Source organism: Cannabis sativa, chromosome 7 (genome assembly GCF_029168945.1).
Source record: "Cannabis sativa cultivar Pink pepper isolate KNU-18-1 chromosome 7, ASM2916894v1, whole genome shotgun sequence".
Taxonomy (NCBI): domain Eukaryota; kingdom Viridiplantae; phylum Streptophyta; class Magnoliopsida; order Rosales; family Cannabaceae; genus Cannabis; species Cannabis sativa.
In genome coordinates, this window is record NC_083607.1 from 33,669,218 (window position 1) to 33,696,624 (window position 27,407).

The 27,407-nt window shown below is 34.4% G+C and overlaps 2 protein-coding genes across 2 annotated transcripts; both read right to left on the reverse strand.

Moving 5' to 3' along the window:
- Nucleotides 1-7,070: 7,070 nt before the first annotated feature.
- Nucleotides 7,071-8,144, reverse strand: LOC115696451 (uncharacterized mitochondrial protein AtMg00810-like). The gene has a single exon (XM_030623352.1). It carries the CDS (start codon nucleotides 8,142-8,144, stop codon nucleotides 7,071-7,073), a length of 1,074 nt encoding a protein of 357 aa, XP_030479212.1.
- Nucleotides 8,145-10,530: 2,386 nt separating this feature from the next.
- On the reverse strand, nucleotides 10,531-11,283 carry LOC115696452 (uncharacterized). The gene is made up of 2 exons (XM_030623353.1): nucleotides 11,125-11,283; nucleotides 10,531-11,067 (listed from the first exon to the last, which is right to left on the reverse strand). Exons 1-2 carry the CDS (start codon nucleotides 11,281-11,283, stop codon nucleotides 10,531-10,533), a joined length of 696 nt encoding a protein of 231 aa, XP_030479213.1.
- Between the last annotated feature and the right edge of the window lie 16,124 nt (nucleotides 11,284-27,407).

Genomic DNA, 27,407 nt, shown 5'->3' on the forward strand with positions numbered 1-27,407 from the left:
ATAATTAATTTCACAATGTATAATATTTTTCTATTTAATATTAGAAATAATAAGTAGTCTAGAAATAATTATCTAGAAAATATCTTATTTCAACTAAGTATTTTTCAACAAAAAAATTGAAAAAATATCTAATTTAAGTTGTTATTGAAAAAATCTAGAACTTAAATATTTTCAAATTTAAATTTCATTAAATATCAAAAATTAAGTTGTAACCACTTAATTTGAAAAATATTCCATTTTAAGTTTAAAATTAACTTAAAAAATATCTTAAGAATCTTCAATAACTAATGCCTAGAATTCCTCAACTTAATTATAAATTTAAAAAAATATTCAAATTTAAGTTAGATAAGAAAAATCAGTTAAAATAACTAATTTATAACTTAAATAGGAATATTTAATTAAATAAGCTTCAGAAAGAATCTAGTTAGTTAAAATTCTTTATTTAATTAAATACGAGAAAAATACAAATAGTTTGTCTAAAAATAATATCTAAAACTAAGAGTGTTTTTCTTAAAATTAACTTTAAAACATTAAAATGAAAATAAATTTCATATATTTTAAAAGTTAATTATGTTGCTAATCAATTTTATTAGGTTAAACTAATTTAATTAACCTAGCACAGTTATTCAAATCAGGCAAATGGGCCTTCACAATTGGGGTAGTTCATGTGAGGGGAAGCTGGGTTCAGTATGTCGTACCCACTTCTATTGGCCCCCAACTCTCACACAAGGCCCAAAAGAGAGATATTTAACCTTAAAATAAATAACTGTTATTAATTAAATAGGTTCAAAAACTAAATGGACCTAAATAAAATCTATCATGGTGTGACATTTTATTTAGTAACAACCTATATGCATCTATATAATAAAATAAACATATAGGCTCACACAGGCACACATTTGGATGGATCCTATCATGTTGCTAGGTCATACACAGATGAAAGAAGATTGTAAAATTTACCTGTTACAAATTATTTACTTGACCTATTGACAATTGAACCATGAGTTAAAATCAGATCATTGGATCTGTCAACAAGTTAACCATGACAATTTAGATCAAGCAATAATAGGTTTCATAAAACTTACACATAAGCTAAAACACATACTCCTCCAACAAGATTAACTGGATAGTTCGATGTAGTATTTATTTAATTTTAAATAATTAAATTTCGAAAAAAAAAATTAAATAATAAAAAATATATATATTTTCGAAAAAAATAAATAAAATAATATTTAAAATTAAACCTACAATTTTAAAAAATTATGTTTCAACTAACCTAAAGATCATTTTAAAAAAAAAAATTGCTATCTACTTTTTAAAAAAATTATTGTTATTTTATAAATTAAATATTCAATAAAAATTAAAAAAAAAGATAAATAAATATCTTTTTCAGATTTTATAGTTTAATTTAAATAAATAAAATAACAAAATTTAAAAGTTAGCAAAATATCTTATTTCTATATAAAATATCATGATTATAGTTATCTTATTTTAAATTTAAATAAGGTCAAATTATTTTAAAAAAATATATTTAATTTAAAAAATTTAATATCTCACCTTAAATTTTAAAAAATAACATAAAATATAATCAAATTTAAAATAAGATAAAAAATCAAGCAAAAAGATAGATTTTTACTTGTTTTCAAAATCAAATTACACTAATATCTAAGATTAATTTTAAAAAATTCAAATTAATTTATTTCTGATATTAGATTTGAAAATTGAAAAGTAAAAATCTAAATACAAAACTACACAAAAAATCGAAAGTTAATTCCATGAAATAGCATGAAAAAACAAAGAAAAACGAAAAAATTGCAAGTTGTACGGATAGTATGCATTGCATACTGTCCCCACGCACATGCAGCCAGGCGTGACCGATGTCCCTCGGCGCAGGAGGCTGCATGCAGCCTCATCCGCGCGCGCATGGGATGTTTTTAGACAAAACGTGCGTGTCTGACCGAGGTAGCTCAGTCGAGCAAGTTGTCTGAGCGCGTGTGGGCGAGGGTATCACCCTCATCCGCGCGCGTGAGTGGGTTCCACGACCCTGATATTTTTTGAAACTTCAAAAAATCATAACTAATTCAAATTAAATCGAAATTGAGTTCTGTAAAAAAAGTAATTTGCTTAATTTTTTCCATACTATCCAACAAAAGTAATTCCAGAAACAGAATTTAAATTATTTTTCACAAAAACTCACAAACATCAATCAATCATCATATAACAAACAACACAACATGAAACCATCCAAATCACAAACAAATCGTTTTAAAGTCCAAATTTCTTGCAAGAAAATCAATTACCATGGCTCTGAGGCCAGTTGTTGAAATTTATTTTACCAGGATGTTAGATCTACTCACAAGTATGTTGTTTAACACCCTAAATATGAACTTTCTAAAATGATAATTAAACACATATAAAGTCAAGAAAACCTTACATTGAAGCAGCGGAATAATGTCTCCTTCCAATCAAATCTCTAACCCTTGTATCCTTTCTGTCGCAAAGTATTATAAAGATGTGAGCCTGAATGTCCTTCTCTTTCTGTGTGATCCTTCAAAGTCTTCCAATCTATGATTGAGGTACCACTTGCTGTGTGTGGGCACTACTCTATCACTAAGGTTTCGAAATTGAGAAGAGGAAAAGAGAGAGAGGTAGGGTCAGCTATAGAGAGAGAACTGGAAGGCTCAGTTTTTATGAAAAAGGCAATTTCTGATTTTCTGACAAAAAGCTTATTTTTGACTCAGCCATCACTTTCTATTTATAGGAAACTACTAGGTTTAGGTTAGTAATTATTTGGCATTCAAATAATGAAAATATTAATTGGAAAAAGCTACTTAAGTGGTCGGCAACAGGTGTTATGGGGCCTCACTTGGATTTTGCAGTTTTCACAATTTTTATTTCAATTTTCTCAAAAACGCCAATTTTCCAATGTTTACCTTTTAAATGCCAAAACTAATTATTTAATAACTAAAATAGATTATTAAATAATATTGTCATTTAATTTAATCATTAATTAGACATATAGAGTCTCTTAATTAATAAATAAACCTAGAATCTCTTTTCTTTACGATTTCACCCCTGGTTAGTGAAAATTCACAAATTAGACATAGTCTAACTTTAGAATTATGATTGATTAATCACAAATCAATTATTGAGTCTTACAAGCAGTATAGTCTCAACTAGAATGGGGACCATGGATCTATATGCTGAGCTTCCAATCAGTGAACCGAATTCACTAAGTAAATCCCTACTTATTAATTCCTCGTTGAATCTACTCTTAGAACTTAGAATTGCACTCCCATACTTATATAGAGCATATTATATGTTCCACGATATAGATATGCTATCTCATTTAATCATTGTTATAATCTTATTGTGATCAAAGATTCTCTATATAGATGATTTACATTGAGATGGGATAATTTTACCGTTTACACCCCTCAACGTATTTTCCCCCTTAAAACACTTAGCTACCTGTAAATGATGTTTAGTGATCTAAGAATTAGTCACTTCAACAAGAGCTCATCCATTTACTTCTATTTAGCTATGCTCGAAGGGAATCATCACTTGACTTCTATACACCAGTAGAAACTATAGATTCCATATTTATGTTCAGCACTCCCACTCAATCATATTATCATGTTCCCAAGATATACGTATCACCCTGACCCAAAAGTAGGTTTAACTAATAAATCAAAGAACATGAATAGCACTCCTAAGTTTAGCCTAAGCATATCAGGATTTAGATTCTTTTAATCTTCAGATCAACTACTGATATTGACTTGGAAAGATACAACGGTAAGTTTATAATATCTTATCTAAGTTCAATATCGGTGCACTCCAATGTATACTGCATACATTCGAAACTAGCATACTTTACCAATGTCCTGGAAAGAACATAACACTTACTCCAAGTGTAAGTACACATCATCGCTGATTATCACATTAGTGTAAATCCAAAACGCTGATGAAACAGGGACTTAGTCTTTTGAATCATATAATCACAATCACATTCCACTGTGTTGACAATACTGCAATTGTGAATAAACATATGATCTGGACTTAACGGATTTTGTGTGTTAACATAATAAACATATTAAACCATAAGCATGTAAAATTCATGCAAACATAAATCACTTTAAATTTCTTATATTGATAACTAATCAGATTGTAAAGGATTTTATTTAGGGCACAAAAGCCAAAACTTTGAGTTGAAGTTAACCCTTTCCATTTCGTCTATGGTCCATTGGCTCATTGGTTTGGGGATAACGATTTCATTCTCCATTATCGTTGGTTTTGACCACCCTTCTTCTATGGACATCCATACTCTTTCATCAACAGCTCTCAAGAAAGCACGCATCTTCGTCTTCCAGTATTGATAGTTAGCAACTTCCAACATCGGAGGTCTCGAGGTTGATCGTCCTTCTCTAAACATTTCCATTCTGCACAGAGGAGAAAAGAAGAAACACACTCTTGTACTGTAGTTCTTGGAGAAAGAACTCAGAGGTGGTTAGTGGTGACAGAATCAATCCTCAAACACGTATTAAGAGATTTCAAAAATCAAGGAATAAGAATAAGACAAGTATAGGATCTAACATAAATTTTTAGAAAATTTCACGCTCTAATACCAATTGAAAGTACAACTTGTTGATTTTAAAGATTCATATTACCGAGTTCTTTATCTTTGAATAGATTGATTTCAACACTCGGATTCAAGACTCGAATTGAGAATAAAGCAGTAAAGCGAGGTTAAGAATAGAGCTTTACTGTTTTGTAACACCCTAACATTTAGGCACGCTACCCAAGAAGATTAAGAAACCCTAATCCTCCAAACAGGGTTACTAATAAAATAAGCGTGGAAATTAAACTTTTAATGAAAACAGAATAAAAATAAAGTTGTAATAATTTTAACCTTACAAACAAAAGTTACGTGTTTCGGGATCCCAAAAAAAAAAATTATTTTACAAAATATTACAAGTCTTTTCCCTTACCTGACCTAAGTGGAAAAATAGAGTTACAAAAGTTTCAACACTGGTACACCCCAACTCGCTTGGTCTAGTGTTGCCCGAACATGTAAATTCATCGCCCAGCTCCCACACTCATGGCTGATTAGAAACAAATTTATCCTTTCCTGCACAGTAGAGCACCAGTGAGCCAAGCCCAGCAAGACACTAAAATATATCGATAATCATAAATACACATCACATAAATATTAATGCCGTTTTATTTTTGTCTATATCTCACAGACCCGCGTGTTACGCTCACATGCCTATTTATGTCTATGTGGCATAGACCTACGTGTTACGCTCACACGTCTATTTACATTAAGGCCTTAGAACGGTTCATCTCGGTTCTAGTTACCAAGTCCAACCCGATTATGTCTTGAACACGTAAACCTTTACTTCAATATACATTTATATATATCATGGCATAACAATTACATATTAACAATTTGGTTGGGTAATAACCCTAAGCCAATAAACCGCTCACTTTAGAGTAATAACTCTAATCCCAGTTTCTAGTTTCTCATATTTATCACATTCCATATAAGCGCCATTGCGCATATCTCTACGTGCTAACTACTATCTTACCTGATGTCCCGCAAATATGGAGATTTCAAATCCTCGGGTGCTCCTAACCAAGTGCCGGTAATCCTAGTCACAATTCTGGGATACACAAATATAGGGTTAATCCCTAAATCTACTTCCACAAATTATAAACTTGGCATTTAAATTCTAGATATTCACATAGAGCTCGAAAAGAGCTTTCCAACGATATAAAGAACGTTCCAACGGAGTCCCAAGTCAAAAGTTATCCAAAACGAAAACCCGAAAAAAAACACAATATGCTGCCATAAAATGGCTGCGGCTACTAGGTTTAAAAACCCAGGAAACCCAGTTTCCAGCCACGAAAATGCATCCAAAAACACCAATTTTCATGCTATATCAACCCACAATCATACCAAACTTTCACCTAGCATAAACCAAGTAATTAGAGAGGAATTACACCTAATTCACTCTCCAACAACACCCAAAACTAGCAACAAATTTCAACCCCAAAATTAAATCAATTCAACACAAATTTTCATATAATTCAAAGTCATACACCACTAAATAGCAAGTTCTAAAATAGGGCATTAAAATATATAAAACATGCATCAAAATCCAACCATATACCACTCAAAGTTCAGATTTAACAACATCTAAACTAAGTTCTAAACCAAGAGCTTAAATCCATAAAACCCCAACAATAAAGACTTGCTCATCCAAGTCAAAATATAAACACAAAATATAACTCAATTAATCACACCCAAAGCTTACCCAAAGCAAAGATCAAGAGTTTAAGACATCACAAGTTCATAACATCTAGAACAACCCAATTAACACATACATGCAATTCAAGAACTTGAAAATCCCCACATGCTTCACCATCATCCAACAACAATAAATTTTGATAAAAATCAAATTTCTCAACTTGGAAAAAAACCTTAAAACTTGCTAACAACATAGGTGCAAAAGCCATAATTAAACAAGTTCAAGTCACAAAGAAATCACCATTAGCTCCCCTTTTCCACCCTCATGCATTCAAAGCCCAAAAACATTATTCTCAACAAATTTCAGCAAGGGAAAATGTTACGATAGTGACAAAGTGGAAAGAAAAGAGAAAGAGAGAAATCTAAATTCATTGATTGAGGAAAAAGGAAAAATACAAGAGGTATTTATACAGAATTGAGACAAAGAAAACATAGCAAATTGACTAACAAACAGCCTAAACAAACGGGAAATAATAACTGACATAATAGTCAAACAGTAACAGTTAACAGAAATAACTAAATAACAGGTAAAACTAATATCCCCCCCCCCCTCAAGATGGATGGTAGATATCAAAAACAGCCATCTTGCGAATATGAGATGATAGTGTGGTAGAGGGAAGAGGCTTTGTTAAAGCGTCTGCTAATTGTAATGTTTTGTTGACTGGTATTAGTCGAATAGTTGAAGCTTTAATCTTTTCCCGAATGAAGTGGCAATCTAGATCAATATTCTTTGTGCGTTCATGGAAGCTTGGGTTATTTGCTATATGTATGGCTGACTGTTATCACAATATATGAAGGCAGGTGTAGGTTGATTGATTTGGAAATCAGCTAAAAGGTATTGAATCCAAGTTATTTCACTGCTGGTGCTAGCAAGAGCACGATATTCAGCCTCTGCTGAGCTCTTAGAAACGGTGGTTTGTTTCTTTATTTTCCATGATATTAGGCAATCGCCTATGAATATGCAAAAACCAGTCACAGACCGTCTCGTGGTGGGGCAAGCAGCCCAGTCTGAATCGGAGAAGCCCCTGAGGTGTAGTGAAGATTTTGAGCTGTAAAGAAGTCCCTGACCTGGACTTCCCTTGAGATATCTGAGTAAATGGTGGATGGCTTGCATGTGTGTGGTGCGAGGAGATAACATAAATTGACTCAACGTGTTGACGGAAAATGTTATATCAGGTCTTGAAAGTGTTAGGTAGAGAAGTCTGCCTATAAGTTGTCTGTATGAAGAAGGATCATCAAGAAGGTGTCCCTGTTCATTGTCGAATTTCGTTCTGGGATCCATTGGAGTCTTGGCAGGTTTACTGCATGTGTAGCCAGTATCTTCAAACAGTTGTAGAGTATATTTTCGTTGAGATAAGAACCCGCCGTCATCTGATTTGGCGATTTCAAAACCCAGAAAGTATTTAAGTGGACCTAAGGCTTTTAGTTGAAATTGATCATTGAGAGCATCTTGTAGTTGGTGGAGAAGATCAATGTTCGGGCCTGTGATGATAATATCATCAACATAAACGAGTAGAGCGATGAAGTCGACATTAGAACCGCGTGTGAAGAGAGTGTAATCGGCTGCAGATTGAGAGAAACCTGCTATTAAAAGAGCGTCAGAGAGCTTTTTATACCATTGTCTTGAAGATTGTTTGAGAGCATATATTGATTTATGAAGTTTGCAAACAAGGTTGGAATTGTCCTCTGTGTTAGAAGGAGAGAATCCAGGAGGCAATGCCATATAAACTTCTTCTTGGAGATCTCCATTAAGAAAAGCGTTGTTGATGTCAACTTGCAAAATGGGCCATTTCTTGATGGAGGAAATGGCTAGAAGTAACTTGAAGGTTACCATCTTTGCTACAGGTGAAAAAGTATCGAAAAAGTCCTATCCTTCTAGTTGGCTATAACCTTGGGCGACCAATCGTGCCTTGCACCTTTCAACTGATCCATCATTGTTGAATTTGATCTTGTATACCCAACGACAGCCAATTACTCTTCTATTGGGAGGAAGTTTCACCACAGTCCATGTCTTGTTTCGAAGAAAAGCATATATTTCGTTGTTCATAGCATCATTCCACACATTGTGTTGTCTAGCTTGGTTGTAATTCCTTGGTTCAAAAAGGGCAGTAACTGTAAGAATGAAAGCCTTGTGAGATTTTGACAATTTATCATAAGAAATAAATTTTGTTAGGAAGGGTGGAGTGGATGATTGATCCTGTATTATAGAATGACACTCATAATCCCTGAGATATGTAGGGGGTCGAGTTGTTCTTGTTGTTCTCCTTGGTAGATCATGCAATGAGGGGTTGTTGGATATGGTTCTGTTGGGTGAATCTGTACCAATATCAGGTATAGAAGGAGTGTCCTGAGAATAGCTGGTATCCGGAGATGAGTGAATCTGCATGTTTGAAGGCATGGCAGGAGTAGTATCCTCGGGCCAACGAGTAACATTAGTGCTGTCAGTATGATTTTCTGCAGGAAAATCACTTACATTTGTGTTAGATATATTAGAAGATGGAACAACTAAGTGAGAAAAGGGATCAACATCAATATTAGATTTATTTAGAGCTTGAAATGGAAAAATATTTTCATGGAAAATCACATTTCTTGATACGAAAATTTGTTTGCTATTCAAGTCATAAAGTTTGTAACCTTTGATGCCTTGTGGATACCCTATAAAAACACACGGTTTTTCTCTTGGGGCAAACATTGTACGATGAGCAGTAAGAGTACAAGCAAAAGCAAGACAACCGAAGTTTCTTAGGTTAGAATAATCAGGTGCATTGCCAAAAATCAACTCAAAATGAGTCTTATTTTTAAGAAGAGGTGTGGGAGTTTGATTTATTAAGGAACTTGCTGTCATAACACATTCAGACCAGAATTTTATTGGCATTTTAGCTTGAAAGAAAAGAGCACGAGCCACATTTAATAGGTGCTGATTTTTTCTTTCAGCAATCGCGTTTTGTTTAGGGGTTCCAACACAAGAGAAGTCATGCATGATTCCAAGTTGAGCAAAGAGATTCTTAAACACAAGTTCATGAGCATTATCAGAATGAAATTTCTTGACTGTGCATTGAAATTGAGTCTGAACATAGGACAAAAATTGAGGTATTATTTCAGTGACATCGAATTTATGTCTTAGAAGATAGATCCAAGTGAATCGTGTGTGATCATCAACCAAAGTGAGAAAATACTTGTAGTTTGAATGAGAACTAATATGATAAGGACCCCAAGTATCACAATGGACAATATCAAACTTATTGACAGCAAAAGCATTTTTATTAGGAAATGGAAGCTTTCTTTGTTTGGCTAAAGGGAAAATATGGCAAGGTTCATTTTTATGTAAAGAGCTAACATTACAATCTAATTTGTCACTTAGAAGGGCAAGTCTTCTTTGAGAAGGATGTCCCAATCTTGAGTGCCAAAGTTCTGCAGTCACAACAGAGAAGGCATATGAATCTTGGGTCAAGGCATCCATCACATAAAGGCCAATGATGACCTTACCTCTGCCAATCTCCCTCTGGTTGTGCTTGTCCAGGATATAAAAACTGTTAGATTGAAACTTTACAGAAATAGAACCATTATTAGTAAGACTACTGACTGACAGTATATTATATTTAAAACTACGGACATATAATACATTAGTCAGAGTAAGATATTTGTTTACTGCTATGGAACCACTTTGATGGACAAAAAAGGAGTCATTGTTAGGGAGAATCAACCTAGTTTTACATATATGAGAGACATATTGAAACATTTTTATGTTGTTGCATATATGTTGAGTAGCTCCTGAATCTACTATCCAGGAACCATTATCAGGAGTGACATAATGATGAGATAAAATGATACCTGTTGGCCCTGAAGAAGGACTAGGATCTGAGTTTGGCATACCCGTTTGTTGACTGGCAAGAAGATTCAATATTTGCTGGTATTGCAGGGCATTCAACTGAGGTAGAATGGTGTGGCCTTCATCATTTGAATTTTTGGAATCTGAGTTGGTTTGGACCTGATTAGCCGAGGCATCCTTTGATTTGTTGTTCTTGAATCCTTGAGGATATCCACGGGTTTTATAGCATTTTTCAATGGTGTGGCCAAGCATGTTACAATGGGTGCAGAAGGGTCTATTCTTCTTTGAAGAATGATTCTTGGAAGCTTGAACATCAGCCTTTGAATTGTTGTTCTTATCTGATTGGAAAGCAAAAGCCATGTTAGTGTTAGAATCATTTCCAGAGTTTAGATTAATGGTTTTCTTCTTGGGTAACAAGATGGAAAACCCGATTAGCTTCTGGCATAGGATCCATTAAAAGAACGCTGCTGCGAATCTGAGAAAAATGGTCTAAAAGTCCCATTAAAAATGACATGATGTACACCATGTGGTGGTGTTCTTGGAGCCTTTTTACACCACCACAAGTGCATCCATTGCAGGTACAATTGGGTCTATAATTGGACAATTCTTTCCATATTGTTTTCAGTCGAGTATAGTACATGCTTATGGTTTGATTTTCTTGACGAAGATTCATCAAATTCTTCCTGAGATTGAATATGTGTGGACCATTTTGTTGATGAAACCTGATCTTCAAATCTGTCCATATAGTAGCTGCAGATTCATCGTAAAGCAAACTAGAAGAAATTTCTTTAGAAACGGAATTGAGAATCCAAGAAATAACGATGTTATTGTTTCTTATCCAAGCATTGTAAAGATTATATTCAGAGATATGAGGTTTAGGGATAGAACCATTCAAGAATCCTAATTTGTTTTTGACAGAAATTACCAACTGCATTGCACGACTCCATCAAGTGTAATTATCTTGTCCTATTAGAGGCTGAGAAACCAGAATGTTGCCGGGGTTATCGCCGTGCTCAAGGTAATAGGGATCGGAGGGATCCTCAAGAGGATTTCTGGAATTCAGAACCTGGTTGCTTTGAGTTGCAGAAATGGTAGAGCCTTGAACTCTAGTTTCAGCTCCAATTTCTTGATTGTCAGTAGACATTCTTGATTAGAGAAGAGCGCTAGAAATAATTTCCAGGAAGAGCAACGAAGTCTTCAAAGAAAGAATTCAGTGAAGGAGAAAACGAATCAGTACACCACCATTGCCGGAGAAGAAGACGCGACCTGGTGGGAAGAGGCGGAAGCGTAGAAGATCAGTGCAGAAGTCTGCTTCTCCGCTCTGATACCATGTTACGATAGTGACAAAGTGGAAAGAAAAGAGAAAGAGAGAAATCGAAATTCATTGATTGAGGAAAAAGGAAAAATACAAGAGGTATTTAAACATAATTGAGACAAAGAAAACAGATCAAAACTGACTAACAAACAGCCTAAACAAACGGGAAATAATAACTAAAATAACAGTCAAATAATAACAGTTAACAGAAATAACTAAATAACAGGTAAAGCTAATAGAAAATTAAATTTAAAACAGTAATTACTACCTCAAATTATAGCAAGAACAATCCCCAACACCTCCAAATTCCAAGCTCCAAAAGCTAGCAAAAAAATCAAGCCCTTTCTCAACAAAAATCAAAACTTGGAAAAGAAATTTAGGGAGACTGAAAGAGAGGGGTCAGCTAGGTGGGAAGAACCAGAAAATACAATCTCATTTTTACAAATAATTCCATTTACTACAAGTAATACATGTAGGCTAAATTACCATATTGCCCCTAGGGCCATATACCACACTTAAAAGCATTCAAGGAAAACATGGTCATTCATATCAAAAATAAACATAAAAAAGTTTTAGATTATTGACACATAAATAAAATGCCAATAATTTATCCCAAAATTATATTTCGGCTCCGAACCCAGTTCGACCCGAAATACCCAATTGTGACTATACCGCGCCAACTTGTCAAAACACACCTGAAAAAGGACACACCAGATATACAATATAATAATATAGTTCATAAGCACATAAATAAATTAAATTCACAGTTTTACCCTTCTCGGGTCAAAATTACTAAAATGCCCCTGGCTTACCAACGGGGTCTTATCATGTCATTTCTCAAATTAATTCGCATATAATAAATTATATAATAATACCATTCTACAATAATACTCAATTAACTAGTTAGGGTTTTGCTAATCCATTTCCTTAATCATAGGGTATTACATGTTCTATCATTTCTGCATCTCATTTTCTCAAAAACGCTAATTTTTCAATTTAACCATTTAAATGCCAATTCCAATTATTTAATAACTAAAAATTAATTATTAAATAATAATGTCATTTTATATATTTATTAATTAGACTAATCAAAGTCCCTTAATTAACAAATGTACGCTAGAAACTTTTTTTTCACAATTTTGCCCTTGCTTAGTGAAAATTCATAAACTAAACATAGTCTAATTTTAGAATTATAATTGATTAACTAGAATCAATTAACTGAGTCTTACAAGCAGTATGGTCTCAACTAGTATGGGGGACCATGGCCCTATATAACCGAGATTCCAATAAGCAGATCAAGAATTTACCAAGTAAATCCACTAGCTCATTAATTCCTTGTTGCATCCACTCTTGGAACTTAGAATTGCACAATCACTCATATAGAACGCTCTATATGTTCCACGATATAGATACTCTATAAATTATCCATTGTTATAATCTTAATAATCAATGATCCTCTATAGATGATTTATATAGCATAAGGATAAAATTACCGTTACACCCTTTCAATGTATTTTATCCTTAAAACACTTGCCACCTATAAATGATATTTTAGTGATCTAATATAATCACTAAAATGAGATCTCAATCATTTATCTCTATTTAGCAAGCTCGAAGGAAATCATCGTTTCACTTCTAAATACCTATCAAAGCTATAGATTCCATATCTATGATTAGCACTCTCACTCAATTGTATTATCATGTTCCAAAATGTACGTATCACCCTAACCCGAAAGTAGGCTTAACTAACAAATCAAAGAACATGAATAATACTCTTGAGATCGAACCTAATCATGTCAGGATTAAGATCATTTGATCTAGGATCAACTATGTGATATTGAATTGAATAGATATTATGGTAAATTTAAGATATCTAATCAGAGTTCAATATTGGTCCCATCCAATGTACATACATCCGATACTGGTAAACTTTGCCAATGCCCTGGAAAGGACATAACACTTATCCAAGGTGTAAGAATACCTATCGCTGATTATCATGCCAGTCTAAATCCAGTGAACTGACAAATCAGGGAATTAAACTTTCGAACATATAAACTTGATTATATTCCACTGTGTTGACAACACTATAATCATGAGCAAATATATATATATGTTCTGGACTTAATAGAATTTATACATTAAATATAATCATAAAATAAATCATGTGAACCATGCAACATAAAATGTTATTTCTAGTCTTTATTAATTAGTAAATCTCATTATATTGAAATGGGTTTTATTTAGGGCATAAATCCCAACAAACTCCAACTTGCACTAATATAAAACAAGAAGTGCATTTCAAATACTCTCAACACCTTGATATACAAACCAAGTGTAGTATGTAGTATACTCTCCGTAATAGGATCTGACAGGTTGAATGAACACAACCTTTTCTCCACCATTACATTTCCTTAATCACAAAATACTTGATTTTGTGAAATTCCTCTCTATAGAGACTAGGGGTGGACTATTTTATAGTCGCAAGGATGACAAAGTGTTTGTTTCCACAAATGCCACTTTCCTTGAAGATGACTACATTAAGAATTTCAAACCACAAAGTAAAGTAGTATTAGAGGGAATGCTTTCAGATATAACTCCTTCTAATGTTCCATCCTTTTCTACTCAAGTACAGGATAATCCCACTTCCTCGGTTGAACCTTTATAAGTTGAAACAACTGAGAGAACTACCACTAAAGTTCATGTTCAGAAGATCACCGCTCCTCGTCCTAGTGGGAGGGTTTCTACTAAACCATCTCGTTATGGCTTGGATGGTGAAATCAATATGGTCATTGGTGACGGTATTGATGACGACCCATTAACCTATAAACAGGCAATGGCAAGTCCAGAACAGAAATAATGGTCAGCCGGCATGGATTGAGAAATGGATTCCATGAAAAAGAAAAAAGTCTGGGAATATGTAGACGCACCTGGTGACTATCATCCAATCGTATGTAAGTGGGTCTATAAGAAGAAAAGAGGCGCTGGAGGCGAAGTCGAAACTTTTAAGGCTAGACTGGTCACCAAGGGTTACACCAAAAGAGAAGGTGTGGACTATGAGGAAGCTCTTAGTCCGGTCTCCATGCTCAAATCCATCCGAATTCTTCTCTCCATAGCTGCTGCTTCTGATGAAATCTGTCAAATGGATGTCAAGACAACTTTCCTTAACGAAATTCTTGAAGAAACCATCTATATGAAGCAACCAGAAGGCTATGTTCTTCTAGGGCAGGAAAAGAAAGTTTGCAAACTCAATAGGTCCATTTATGGACTTAAGCAAGCTTCTCGCTCCTCGAACAAAAGGTTTGATGAAATCATCAAGACCTACGGTTTTCTTCAGAGTGAAGATGAACCTTGTCTTTACCAACTCAAGGAAAACCAAGTGGTAGTATTCCTGGTCCTTTATGTTGACGACATTTTGATTATTGGCAACAATATCAAGAAAATAACTCACATCAAGGAATGGCTAGACACTCAATTTGAAATGAAAGATTTGGGTGAAGCTGCCTATGTTCTCAGTATTCAGATTATCAGAAACCGGAAGAATAGATCCCTTGCTCTCTCTCAAACAACCTACATAGATAAAGTTTTAGAGAGATTCTCAATGACCAACACCAAAGGGGCAACCATGCCTTCTAGATTTGGTATTCGTCTATCTAAGGAACATTTTCCTACTAATCCTCAAGAGATAGAGGACATGAGAAGGGTTCCTTATGCTTCTGTAGTTGGGAGTCTAATGTATGCTATTTTATGCACTAGACCTGACATCTGTTATGCAGTAGGAATCGTGAGCAGGTATCAGAAAAATCCAGGACAGGAACATTGGAATGTTGTTAAGCATATCTTGAAGTACTTAAAGAGTACAAGGCATTTCGTGTTAGTCTACAAGGGTGGTGCTTTGAATGCCGTAGGCTATACCAATTCAGATTTCCAGGCATGTGTTGACGACAGGAAATCTACATCTGGGATGGTGTTTACTCTTAGGGGTGGAGCAGTGGCTTGTAGAAGTGCTAAACAAACCGCAATTTCAGACTCTACCATAGAGGCAAAATACATAGCTACTGCAGAGGCTGCAAAAGAACTTGTCTGGCTTAGAAAGTTCTTCACAAGACTCGGTGTCGTTCCTGGAATGGAAAAACCACTGGTTTTCCTTTGTGATAACACTAGAGCCATATCTGACAGTAAAGAGCCTCGGCGCCACAAGAGAAGCAAGAATATAGAAAGGAAATATCACATCATCAGAGAGTATGTGGCAAGAGGGGATGTACTGGTGGAAAAAATGGACACAGAGGACAACCTAGCTGATCCATTCACCAAAGTCTTGGCAGGAACTGTTAACTCAAACTTTTCGATCTCCTTGTTTTGATGATTAGCAAATATTTGATTATTATTTGTTACTAATGATTTATTGATTTTGTAGCAAATTTAAAAGAGAAAATAAATATTTTGGTATTTTTACCAAACTTTTTAAAGCAACACTAAATGGACTCAACAAGCATATCAAGAGCAAAAGATTCATCAAGGGATCAACAACTCAAGATCCTATTCAAAAGAGGTCTTCAAAATCCCAAAGTCAAAAAGTCAACCCGAAAGTCAAAGTCAAAGTCAAAGTCAAGGTCAACTCTCGGGAAAAATCAACTTGGGATCAAAAACATGCAAATCAAGCTAGGAGGCTCATCTACATCAAGACTACTCAAAATTAAATGGTATAAATCTAATTTAGTCTTGTTAAAGTGATTTGCATAGCACACTAAGTTTTTATAAATTTGAATTTTGGCCCATTCACTAACTTGTGCAACAAGTTTTCTCACACGATAGTTCAAAAAATTTTTTGATTGAATTTCTAAATTACATTTTGTTTAACTAAGAGAACAAAGTTGGAATTTCTGAAATCGGATAATCGAGTAAGAAGTTATGCGCGTTTAAGTCCCGAAAAATGGCACTTTTGCCACTGGTCATCCATCCGGAATTCCGGTTGGCAACCGGAATTCCGGTTGTAATCAATCCGGAATTCCGGTTCCCATCCGGACTTCCGGTTCATGGCTGACCCCACCTCGGGAAACGTGCTAACGGCTATAAACGGCTAGTTTTTCATCAAACACTATATAAACTCGATTTTTCTTTCAAAAAATAAGTAGGTTGAGCATTTATTACATATATCTAACCTATCTAAGTGAGATTAAGGAGCTTCTAAGTTTGAAATCCAAACCAACACATTTCACACACTTTGAGCCAAAATTTGATTTTATTCATCTTAAGTGTGCTTGCTTTTCACTCTAGGTTTCCATTGTATCATCATATTTCTAGAGTGATTTTAGCTTGTATATCAAACACATTTCCATATTGTGATTGAGGTGAGGTTGACACCGGTTTTGTAAACAACCCGGAAATAGTGAGATTGGCACTTTAACAATCCGAGAAAGAGGTTAATAGTCCTCGGGGGTGCGAAACTATTGTAAGAGGTTTGGAAATACCTTGGTGAAAATTTCCCGGTTGTAAGGGTTAGTCAAGCCCGTTAACTTGGCTCGATATTGGAACTCAAAGCTAGGTCCATAGCTTTGAAGACCAAGGACGTAGGTGGCATAGTTCTACCGAACCTTGTAAAAATCGAGAGTTTGCATTTTCTAATCCTTAAACTCTTTACTTTACAAGTTTAATTATTTGTCTTAATATATTGCTTGCCATACTACTTGCTTTTACTTGATTAATTGACTAATTGCATAATTTTGTGTTAAAAGTTTTAATTTTCCAAAATTAGTTTAAATTTCCAATTCACCCCCCCTCTTGGAAACATATCTTGGGCTAACAATTGGTATCAGAGCAAGGGCTCAAATTATTTGATTAGATTTCACAATCTAGAGCATGGCGTTTCCAAGTAATTCACAAAATAACATGTTAGAAGGTTTTAGCACAAATAGAGCACCATACTTCAATGGAGTAGATTTTCCTTATTGGAAAATTAGAATGGAAACTTACCTTCAATCTATTGACTATGATTTGTGGCAGATTGTGTCTAGTGGTCCTTATGTTGCTAAACATGTCATAAATGGTGTTGAAGTAATTAAGACTTATGAAGCATATGATGAAAATGATAAGAAAATGCTTTCTAAAAATGCTAAAGCTAAATATGCTCTTATATGTGGTTTGGATAGAGATATTTTTAAAAATATTGAACAAGCCTCTACCGCTTATGATATGTGGAAAATGCTTGAAGTTACTCATCAAGGAACTAGTGCTATGAAGGAAACTAAAATTCAAATTTATTCCACTCAATATGAGAACTTTAAGATGAAATCGGATGAAACCATTGCTAATATGTATACTCGCTTCACTACAATTACTAATGGTTTGAACTCTCTTGGCAAGGTACTTACTCAAAAGGATATGGTGACCAAGATTTTGAGAAGTCTTACCAAGGCTTATCAAGGAAAGGTGGTTGCCATTCAAGAAGCCAAGGATCTCTCAACACTTCCCTTGGAAGAACTAATTGGCTCACTCATGAACCATGAAATTTTCATGAGTGCTCAAGAAGAAGAGAAAGTTGAGAAGAAAAAGAAGACTATTGCATTCAAATCTTCCTCCTCCCATGCCATTAGTGAAGAAGATGAGGAAAGCTTATGTAGTGACATGGAGGACTTGGCACTCTTCTCTAAGAAATACAAAAAGTTCATGAAATTCAAAAAGAACTTTGGGAAGAGGCCACAAAGAGGGAGTGACTCAAAAGAAAGAAAAAGCAAAGATGATCCACCAATTTGCTTTGAGTGCAAGAAGCCCGGACATATGAAGATGGATTGTCCAATGAGAAAGAAGAACAAATACAAAGGAAGGGCAATGTTGGCGGATTGGCTCAATAGTGACGAAGAGGACTCCGAAGAAGAAGGAAATAATGAAGTGGCAAACATGTGCATGATGGCACTTGATGATGGGGTAAGCATTTCTAACCAAAATGATTGTGATAGTGAAAATGATGATGATAACTTAGATATGTCATATGATGAGTTGTCTAATTCATTTAAGGAACTATTTGATGATTTTGGTAAATTGCTTGTTAAAAACCAAACCCTTAGAGAGAAGACCAACATGCTTTTAAAAGAAATTGAGATTTTGAAAATAAATGAAAAAGAACTTATAGCTAAATCTCAATGTGCTACATGTGCTTCACATAAGAAAGAAATTATTGATTTGAAAGCCCATGTGAGAAGCCTAAAAAATGACATATATACCTTCACTAGAGGTAAGGAAGGCTATGATCTCATGGTGGGAAACCAATCATGTGGTTTTTCAAAAAATGGTATTGGCTATGATCCTAGTAAGAAACAAAAATTTTTGAGAAACTTTTTTGTGAAATCATCTAGTCTACCTCACTTTACATGCACATATTGTAACCGAGATGGTCATACTATTTCTTATTGTCATGTAAAGAAATTTGCATATCTAGGCAAGACTAAATGGGTACCAAAGGGTTCTAGAACTAACATGAATGGACCCAAAGTTATATGGGTACCAAAAGCCAACAAATGAATTTGTTTTTGTAGGAATCAACAAGAAAGAGCCAAAGCTTATGGTTCTTGGATAGTGGATGTTCGAAGCATATGACCGGTGATCCATCAAGATTTTCAAGCTTTAAAAGCAAGGAAAGTGGCTTTGTCACTTTTGGAGACAATTCAAAAGGAAAAATCTTGGGCATTGGTGATATCGGTAACATATACTCTCCATGTATTAAAAATGTGCTTCTTGTTGATAATCTTAAACATAACTTGCTTAGTATTAGTCAATTATGTGATATAGGTTTTCGTGTTGTGTTTGAATCCTCAAAATGCTCCATTGAAAATGTTTCAACCAATGAAGTTATTTTCCTTGGAGTAAGGAAGGATAATGTGTATGTTATTGATGTTGACTCTTTTGATAGTAAAAATAAATGTTTAACCGTTATGAATGATAATTCTTGGTTGTGGCATAGAAGATTAGGACATGCTAGTATGGATTCTATTTCAAAATTGGTTAGAAAAGATCTTGTTATTGGTTTGCCATCTATTCCGTTTGTTAAAGATAAACTTTGTGATGCATGCCAATTTGGAAAACAAATTAAAACATCTTTTCATTCCAAGAAAGAAATTTCAACTACTAGACCTTTGCAATTGCTTCATATTGATTTATTTGGTCCTTCTAGAATTGCTAGTCTTGGTGGTAAATACTATGCATTTGTAATTGTTGATGATTTTTCAAGATTTACTTGGGTTATTTTCTTGACTCTTAAAAGTGATGTTTTGGAAAACTTTGTCAAATTTTGTAAAAATGTGCAAAATGAAAAAGGATATTCTATTACCTCCGTTAGGAGTGACCATGGTGGTGAGTTTGACAATGATGCCTTAGAATTGTTTTGTGATGATCATGGTTTTAACCATAACTTTTCGGCACCAAGAACTCCACAACAAAATGGAGTTGTCGAAAGGAAGAATAGAACAATTCAAGAAATGGCTAGGTCAATGCTAAATGAAATTTCATTACCAAAATACTTTTGGGCCGAGGCCGTCAATACTTCTTGTTATATTTTGAATCGTGTTTTCATTAGGCCCAACATGAATAAAACCCCTTATGAGCTTTGGAAAGGAAGAAAACCCAACATTGGCTATTTTAAAGTTTTTGGATGCAAATGTTACATTTTAAACACCAAGGACAACCTTGGAAAATTTGATGCTAAATCCGATGTTGGAATTTTTATAGGGTATTCAACACATAGTAAAGCTTATAGAATTTATAACAAAAGAACTAATGTTGTTGAAGAATCTATTCATGTTGCTTTTGATGAGACTAACCCGCCTACAAGCAAAAGTTTAGATGATGATGTTGTAGGTTTGGGAGATGAGGTTCAAAATCTCGAAATTGGAGAGACTTCTAATGCTCCTTCACAAACTCCCAAAGAGGAACCACCCGTGGAAAAGGTAAATGAAAGCCAAGGTATGAACTCTAACCTTCCACATGAGTGGAAATTCAAAAGTGCTCATCCTATAGACCAAATTCTAGGTGATCCTTCTCAAGGTGTCACTACTAGAAACTCCCTTAGAAACTTGTGTAATTTCATTGCTTTTATTTCTCAAATTGAACCAAAGAATTTTAAAGAGGCCGAAGTTGATGAATTTTGGCTTCTAGCTATGCAAGAAGAAATAAATCAATTTATAAGAAATAATGTTTGGGAGTTAGTTCCAAGACCGTCACATCAATCGGTGATTGGAACAAAATGGGTCTATAGAAATAAGGTAGATGAGCATGGGGTCATTGTGCGTAACAAGGCTAGATTAGTGGCCCAAGGTTACAATCAAGAAGAAGGAATTGATTATGAGGAAACCTTTGCCCCGTAGCAAGACTTGAGTCCATTAGAATGTTGTTAGCTTTTGCATGCCACAAGAATTTTATCTTGTATCAAATGGATGTAAAAAGCGCATTCTTAAATGGGTACATTATGGAAGAGGTTTATGTCTCTCAACCACCCGGTTTTCAAAATCATAAATACCCTAACCATGTTTACAAATTGAAAAAGGCTTTATATGGTTTAAAGCAAGCTCCTAGAGCTTGGTATGAAAGATTAAGCACTTTTCTTATTTCAAATGGTTTTTCAATGGGAAAAGCGGATAATACACTTTTTATAAAAAGAAAATCCAAAGACATTATTATAGTACAAATTTATGTTGATGATATTATCTTTGGTGCTACTAATGATGCTCTTTGTGAAGAATTTTCTAAGTGTATGCATAGTGAGTTTGAGATGAGCATGATGGGAGAACTCAACTTTTTTCTTGGACTTCAAATCAAGCAACAAAAGGATGGCATATTCATAGGTCAAACTAAGTACATCAAGGATCTCCTTCAAAAGTTTGACTTGGCAAATGCAAAGTCCATGAATACACCCATGAGCACATCCATAAAGATGGACAAAGATGAAAGCGGTAAGAATGTGGACATCACCAAGTATCGAGGTATGATTGGCTCTTTATTATATTTAACCGCTAGTAGACCGGATATTTTGTTTAGTGTTGGTCTTTGTGCTAGGTACCAATCTTGTCCTAAAGAATCCCACTTAAGTGCCGTTAAAAGAATATTTAGATACTTGATAGGCACAATGAATCTAGGACTTTGGTACCCCAAGAACTCAAACTTTGAAATAGTTAGCTACTCGGATGCCGACTTTGCCGGTTGTAAGACGGATAGAAAAAGTACTAGTGGAACTTGTCACTTTTTAGGAAATTCCTTAGTGTCATGGTTTAGCAAGAAACAAAACTCGGTAGCTCTATCCACAACCGAAGCCGAATATATAGCCGCGGGTAGTTGTTGTGCACAAATACTTTGGATGAAACAAACTCTTAAGGATTTTGATATTGATTTTGAATGTACACCCATAAAGTGTGATAACACTAGTGCCATTAACCTCTCTAAGAATCCAATATTGCATTCTAGAGCCAAGCATATTGACATAAGGCACCACTTCCTTAGAGATCATATCCAAAGAGGTGATATTATGCTAGACTTTGTAAGCACCGAATTCCAATTAGCGGATATATTCACCAAGCCTCTTAGTGATGAGAGATTTAGTTTCATTAGAAGAGAGCTAGGCATGACCAACTTAAATGAAATATAAGGTTTGCTAGTTATGAAAAATTTCATATCTCTTTACTCACTTATTTATGCATAATTGTTCCAAATATGATATTAATGAGATTTATAAGCATAGATGAGAAAATTTATTGACACTTGACCTATATGAACTATCCTTGTTGAAAAACTTAAAATTATAGGTCAAAATGTGGATTTTTGGTGAACTTTGGACTTGTTTTTAAACAAGTGAACATGTTAATTTTTGCATATTTGATTTTCTTGTGTGTCTATATGCTTGAATATGTGAAATTGAATGTATTTAGTATGCATATAGGTTTGCCTTGATTGAAATTTGCATGAAACAAATTTTTGGTACCTCACTTGTTGAATTTTTAGATTTTTAGGCCTAAAAGAGTGTTTTTCGCCAAACTCTCTCATTTTTCAACATTTTTCGATTCCGTAAGTTTGTACACCTCACATTTTATTTTATAAAACTGCTGGAAAAAGAATTTTTCAATTTCGTTGCATAAAACTCATTTTTGGTACGGTTCTAGTTTTCTTGGCAATTTTCGAAAAACTTACCGTAAATCGTCATTTTTCATTATTTTTCAGATTTTCCTGTTTGAGCAATTTTGTTTTATCATATTAAAGGTATTAGAATTGGTTTGGGGTCATTTGGGTCAAAATTGGATTTTTTAGCCCACTTTTAAAAATTTTTTTTTTGCTGGTCCTGTACCAACCGGAATTCCGGTTGTACCATCCGGAATTCCGGATGGCACAGGATCAGCAAAGGGGGCATTTTTGTCATTCTCATGCGATTTTTTCCCTTTTTAAACCCTACCACCGAATTTTTCTTCCCCCATTCAGTTTTTTCAACCCTAATACAGCAGCCATCATCTTTTTTTTTCTCTAAAATTCTCTCTTTCAAAGCCTCATTCTCATCTTCCAAATAATTTAAAAACAAAGAGAAGTGTGTTCTTCAATGGCTTCCTCCTCAAGAGCTCCCAAGAAAATGGCTAGTGCAATTCAACAAAGGGAAATAAGGGCAAAAGCAAGGCAAGAGCCCACTCTCTTCTTCAATGATGAAGATCACAACAAGTTTGTCAATGATTTCTCCTCTAGGAAAATTCTCAAAGGTAAAATTTGTGATCTCCCTAGCCTTGATTGTGTTGATTTTAGTCATCATTTTGATACCCTAGGATGGACATCTTTTATTCAAATTAACACTCCATTGTATCCTAGGCTAGTTCAAGGTTTTTATGCTTGTATTAAACCTACATTACAACCTTTAGGTGTTAGAGGAACCCTTAGAGGAGTAGCTTTTGAACTCAATGTAGCATCTCTTAATGACATGTTAGGAGCACCTAATGGTGGCATCTTACTTGAACCCAAACTTTCTCTCAAAAATGATGCCATTTTTAACTTTGATGAGTGTTCTAGGAATATTTGTGGTGATGGCCCTTTTATTATGAGACCAAAAAGACACCAACTCACTTTAGAGGCTAAAATCCTCCACAAATTTATTGTTGCAAATCTTGCTCCTAGAAGTGGCCACCAAGATGAGATCAATTCCATTGATCAATTACTCATGCATCTCATTATAGCCAAAACCACACCCATCAACCTAGGCTATCTTATTTTAAAATTCATACTTGATGTGGACAAGCCTAATATGATTAAGGCACTTCCCTTTGGTTTTCTTCTTAGCTACCTTTTTCCTCTCTTAGGAATTCCTACCCTACATGAAAAGAAAAATGATCCTACCTCTAGTGACATTCTAGGTTCCAAAACTTTCAAGGCTATGGGTTACAAATTCCTTAACAATGAGTGGGTGTTCACACCCAAAAGAGGGCAAAGAATGCAAATTGATTTGGAGAGTGATGATGAAGAAATTAATTTGCCCGCAAGTGAAAGTGAAGAAGAAGAAGAAGAAGAAGAAGAAGACATGCCTCCTCAAGCTCCTCCCATGCCTACTTTTTCCCAATTCAACCTTGAGGAAGCTTTCACTCGTCTTCACACTTCGGTTGACAACCAATTTCAAACCTTGCGAAATGATCTCAACTCACAATTCTCCAACCTCAACAATGACATCAACACCATGAGGAGTGACATGGTGCATGGGTTTGCTAATGTGCAAGAGGAGATGGCACAATGGAGGGCATACATGGATCGCTTTGGCCCCCCACCAAACTAGTTCTTGCATTATTTTTTTTGGCTTATTTAGTTTCCTTTTATTTTTTTTTTTGGTTGTGTGCAAAGGCTTCATGCCTTTTTGACTTTGTGTTAGTTGGTTTTTTTTTTTATTTGTTGTTTGTTTGGTGTGTTGAATGTTATTTTGGATGTTATGTTTTTTTTTAATGCATTGGCTTGTTGCTTTGTTTTCATTTTTTTTATTATTTTTTTTTTCTCTTTTCTTTTATTTTTTTTGTGAATTCCTTGCCACCCTTTTTGATGAATCAAAAGGGGGAGAACAACTATTGATTAATTTTTTGGCATCACCTCAATTTTTTTTTTTTGGTATCTAATCCTTTTATCATAAGTAAAAATTGAGGGGGAGTTTACAAATTCATGCAAGGTAAAATTAAAAGGTAAATTTTTTTTCTTGCCCACATTAAGGGGGAGCTAATCCAACTTACTTTGCTTAAATTTTTTCTTTCCCTTTCAAAATAATCAAATATTTGATATCATCAAAAAGGGGGAGATTGTTAACTCAAACTTTTCGATCTCCTTGTTTTGATGATTAGCAAATATTTGATTATTATTTGTTACTAATGATTTATTGATTTTGTAGCAAATTTAAAAGAGAAAATAAATATTTTGGTATTTTTACCAAACTTTTTAAAGCAACACTAAATGGACTCAACAAGCATATCAAGAGCAAAAGATTCATCAAGGGATCAACAACTCAAGATCCTATTCAAAAGAGGTCTTCAAAATCCCAAAGTCAAAAAGTCAACCCGAAAGTCAAAGTCAAAGTCAAAGTCAAGGTCAACTCTCGGGAAAAATCAACTTGGGATCAAAAACATGCAAATCAAGCTAGGAGGCTCATCTACATCAAGACTACTCAAAATTAAATGGTATAAATCTAATTTAGTCTTGTTAAAGTGATTTGCATAGCACACTAAGTTTTTATAAATTTGAATTTTGGCCCATTCACTAACTTGTGCAACAAGTTTTCTCACACGATAGTTCAAAAAAATTTTTGATTGAATTTCTAAATTACATTTTGTTTAACTAAGAGAACAAAGTTGGAATTTCTGAAATCGGATAATCGAGTAAGAAGTTATGCGCGTTTAAGTCCCGAAAAATGGCACTTTTGCCACTGGTCATCCATCCGGAATTCCGGTTGGCAACCGGAATTCCGGTTGTAATCAATCCGGAATTCCGGTTCCCATCCGGACTTCCGGTTCATGGCTGACCCCACCTCGGGAAACATGCTAACGGCTATAAACGGCTAGTTTTTCATCAAACACTATATAAACTCGATTTTTCTTTCAAAAAATAAGTTGGTTGAGCATTTATTACATATATCTAACCTATCTAAGTGAGATTAAGGAGCTTCTAAGTTTGAAATCCAAACCAACACATTTCACACACTTTGAGCCAAAATTTGATTTTATTCATCTTAAGTGTGCTTGCTTTTCACTCTAGGTTTCCATTGTATCATCATATTTCTAGAGTGATTTTAGCTTGTATATCAAACACATTTCCATATTGTGATTGAGGTGAGGTTGACACCGGTTTTGTAAACAACCCGGAAATAGTGAGATTGGCACTTTAACAATCCGAGAAAGAGGTTAATAGTCCTCGGGGGTGCGAAACTATTGTAAGAGGTTTGGAAATACCTTGGTGAAAATTTCCCGGTTGTAAGGGTTAGTCAAGCCCGTTAACTTGGCTCGATATTGGAACTCAAAGCTAGGTCCATAGCTTTGAAGACCAAGGACGTAGGTGGCATAGTTCTACCGAACCTTGTAAAAATCGAGAGTTTGCATTTTCTAATCCTTAAACTCTTTACTTTACAAGTTTAATTATTTGTCTTAATATATTGCTTGCCATACTACTTGCTTTTACTTGATTAATTGACTAATTGCATAATTTTGTGTTAAAAGTTTTAATTTTCCAAAATTAGTTTAAATTTCCAATTCACCCCCCCTCTTGGAAACATATCTTGGGCTAACAGGAACTGCATTTGAAAAGAACCGTCAGAATTTAGGATTTATTGAAATGTAGTGATTGTTTTATATTAGTGCAAGTGGGAGTTTGTTGTGTTTTATGCCCTAAATAAAACTCTATTTCAATGTAATCTCTATCATTTAAATATCAATAAAGAAACAGAAGTATTTTCATCACTTATTGTGTCATTTGGTTCATGTTATCATTTATTTATTTATTTGATTTATAAATTCATCCAAATCCTTATCACATTTAAATTTTTGTTTATTGTGTCGTCAGCACAGTGGAAAGTAATCAAGATTATGTGATTAAATTTATATTCGTAGATTTATTAGTACACAGGGTTTAACTGATATGATAATCTACAACATAGTTTACTTGGACCTTGGATAAGTGCTATATCCTTTCCAGGGAATTGGTTAAAGTAAAGCATGGGTTGGATGCATGGAGTATGCATCGGAAGGGACTGATATTGAACTTTGGATACGATATGATAAGCTTACCGTAATATCTATTCAATTCAATATCACCTAGTTGATCCTAGATCAAATGATCTTAATCCTGATATGGTTAGGTTCGATCTCAAGAGTATTATACATGTTCTTTGATTTGTTAGTTATGTTGGAATTTATTTTACCAGGATCTTAGATCTACTCACAAGTATGTTGTTTAACACCCAAAATATGAACTTTCTAAAACAATAATTAAAAACATATAAAGTTAAGAAAACCTTACATTGATGGCAGTGGAATAATGTCTCTTTCCACTCAGATCTCTAACCCTTGTATCCTTTCTGTCGCAGAGTATTATCAAGATGTGAGCCCAAATGTCCTTCTCTTTGTGTGTGATCCTTTACAGTCTTCCAATCTATGATTGAGGTACCACTTGCTGTGTGTGGGCACTACTCTATCACTAAGGTTCCGAAATTGAGAAGAGGAAAAGAGAGAGGGATAGGGTCAGCTATAGAGAGAGAAGTGGAAGGCTTAGTTTTTCTGAAAATGCAATCTCTAATTTTCTGACCAAAAGGCATATATTGAACAGAGCCACCACTTTCTATTTATAGGCAACTACTAGGTTTAGGTTAGCAATTATTTGCCATTAAAATAATGAAAATATCAACTGGAAATATCTGCTTAAGTGGCCGGCCACAGCTGTTATTGGGCCTCACTTGGATTTTGCAGTTTTCACAATTTTTA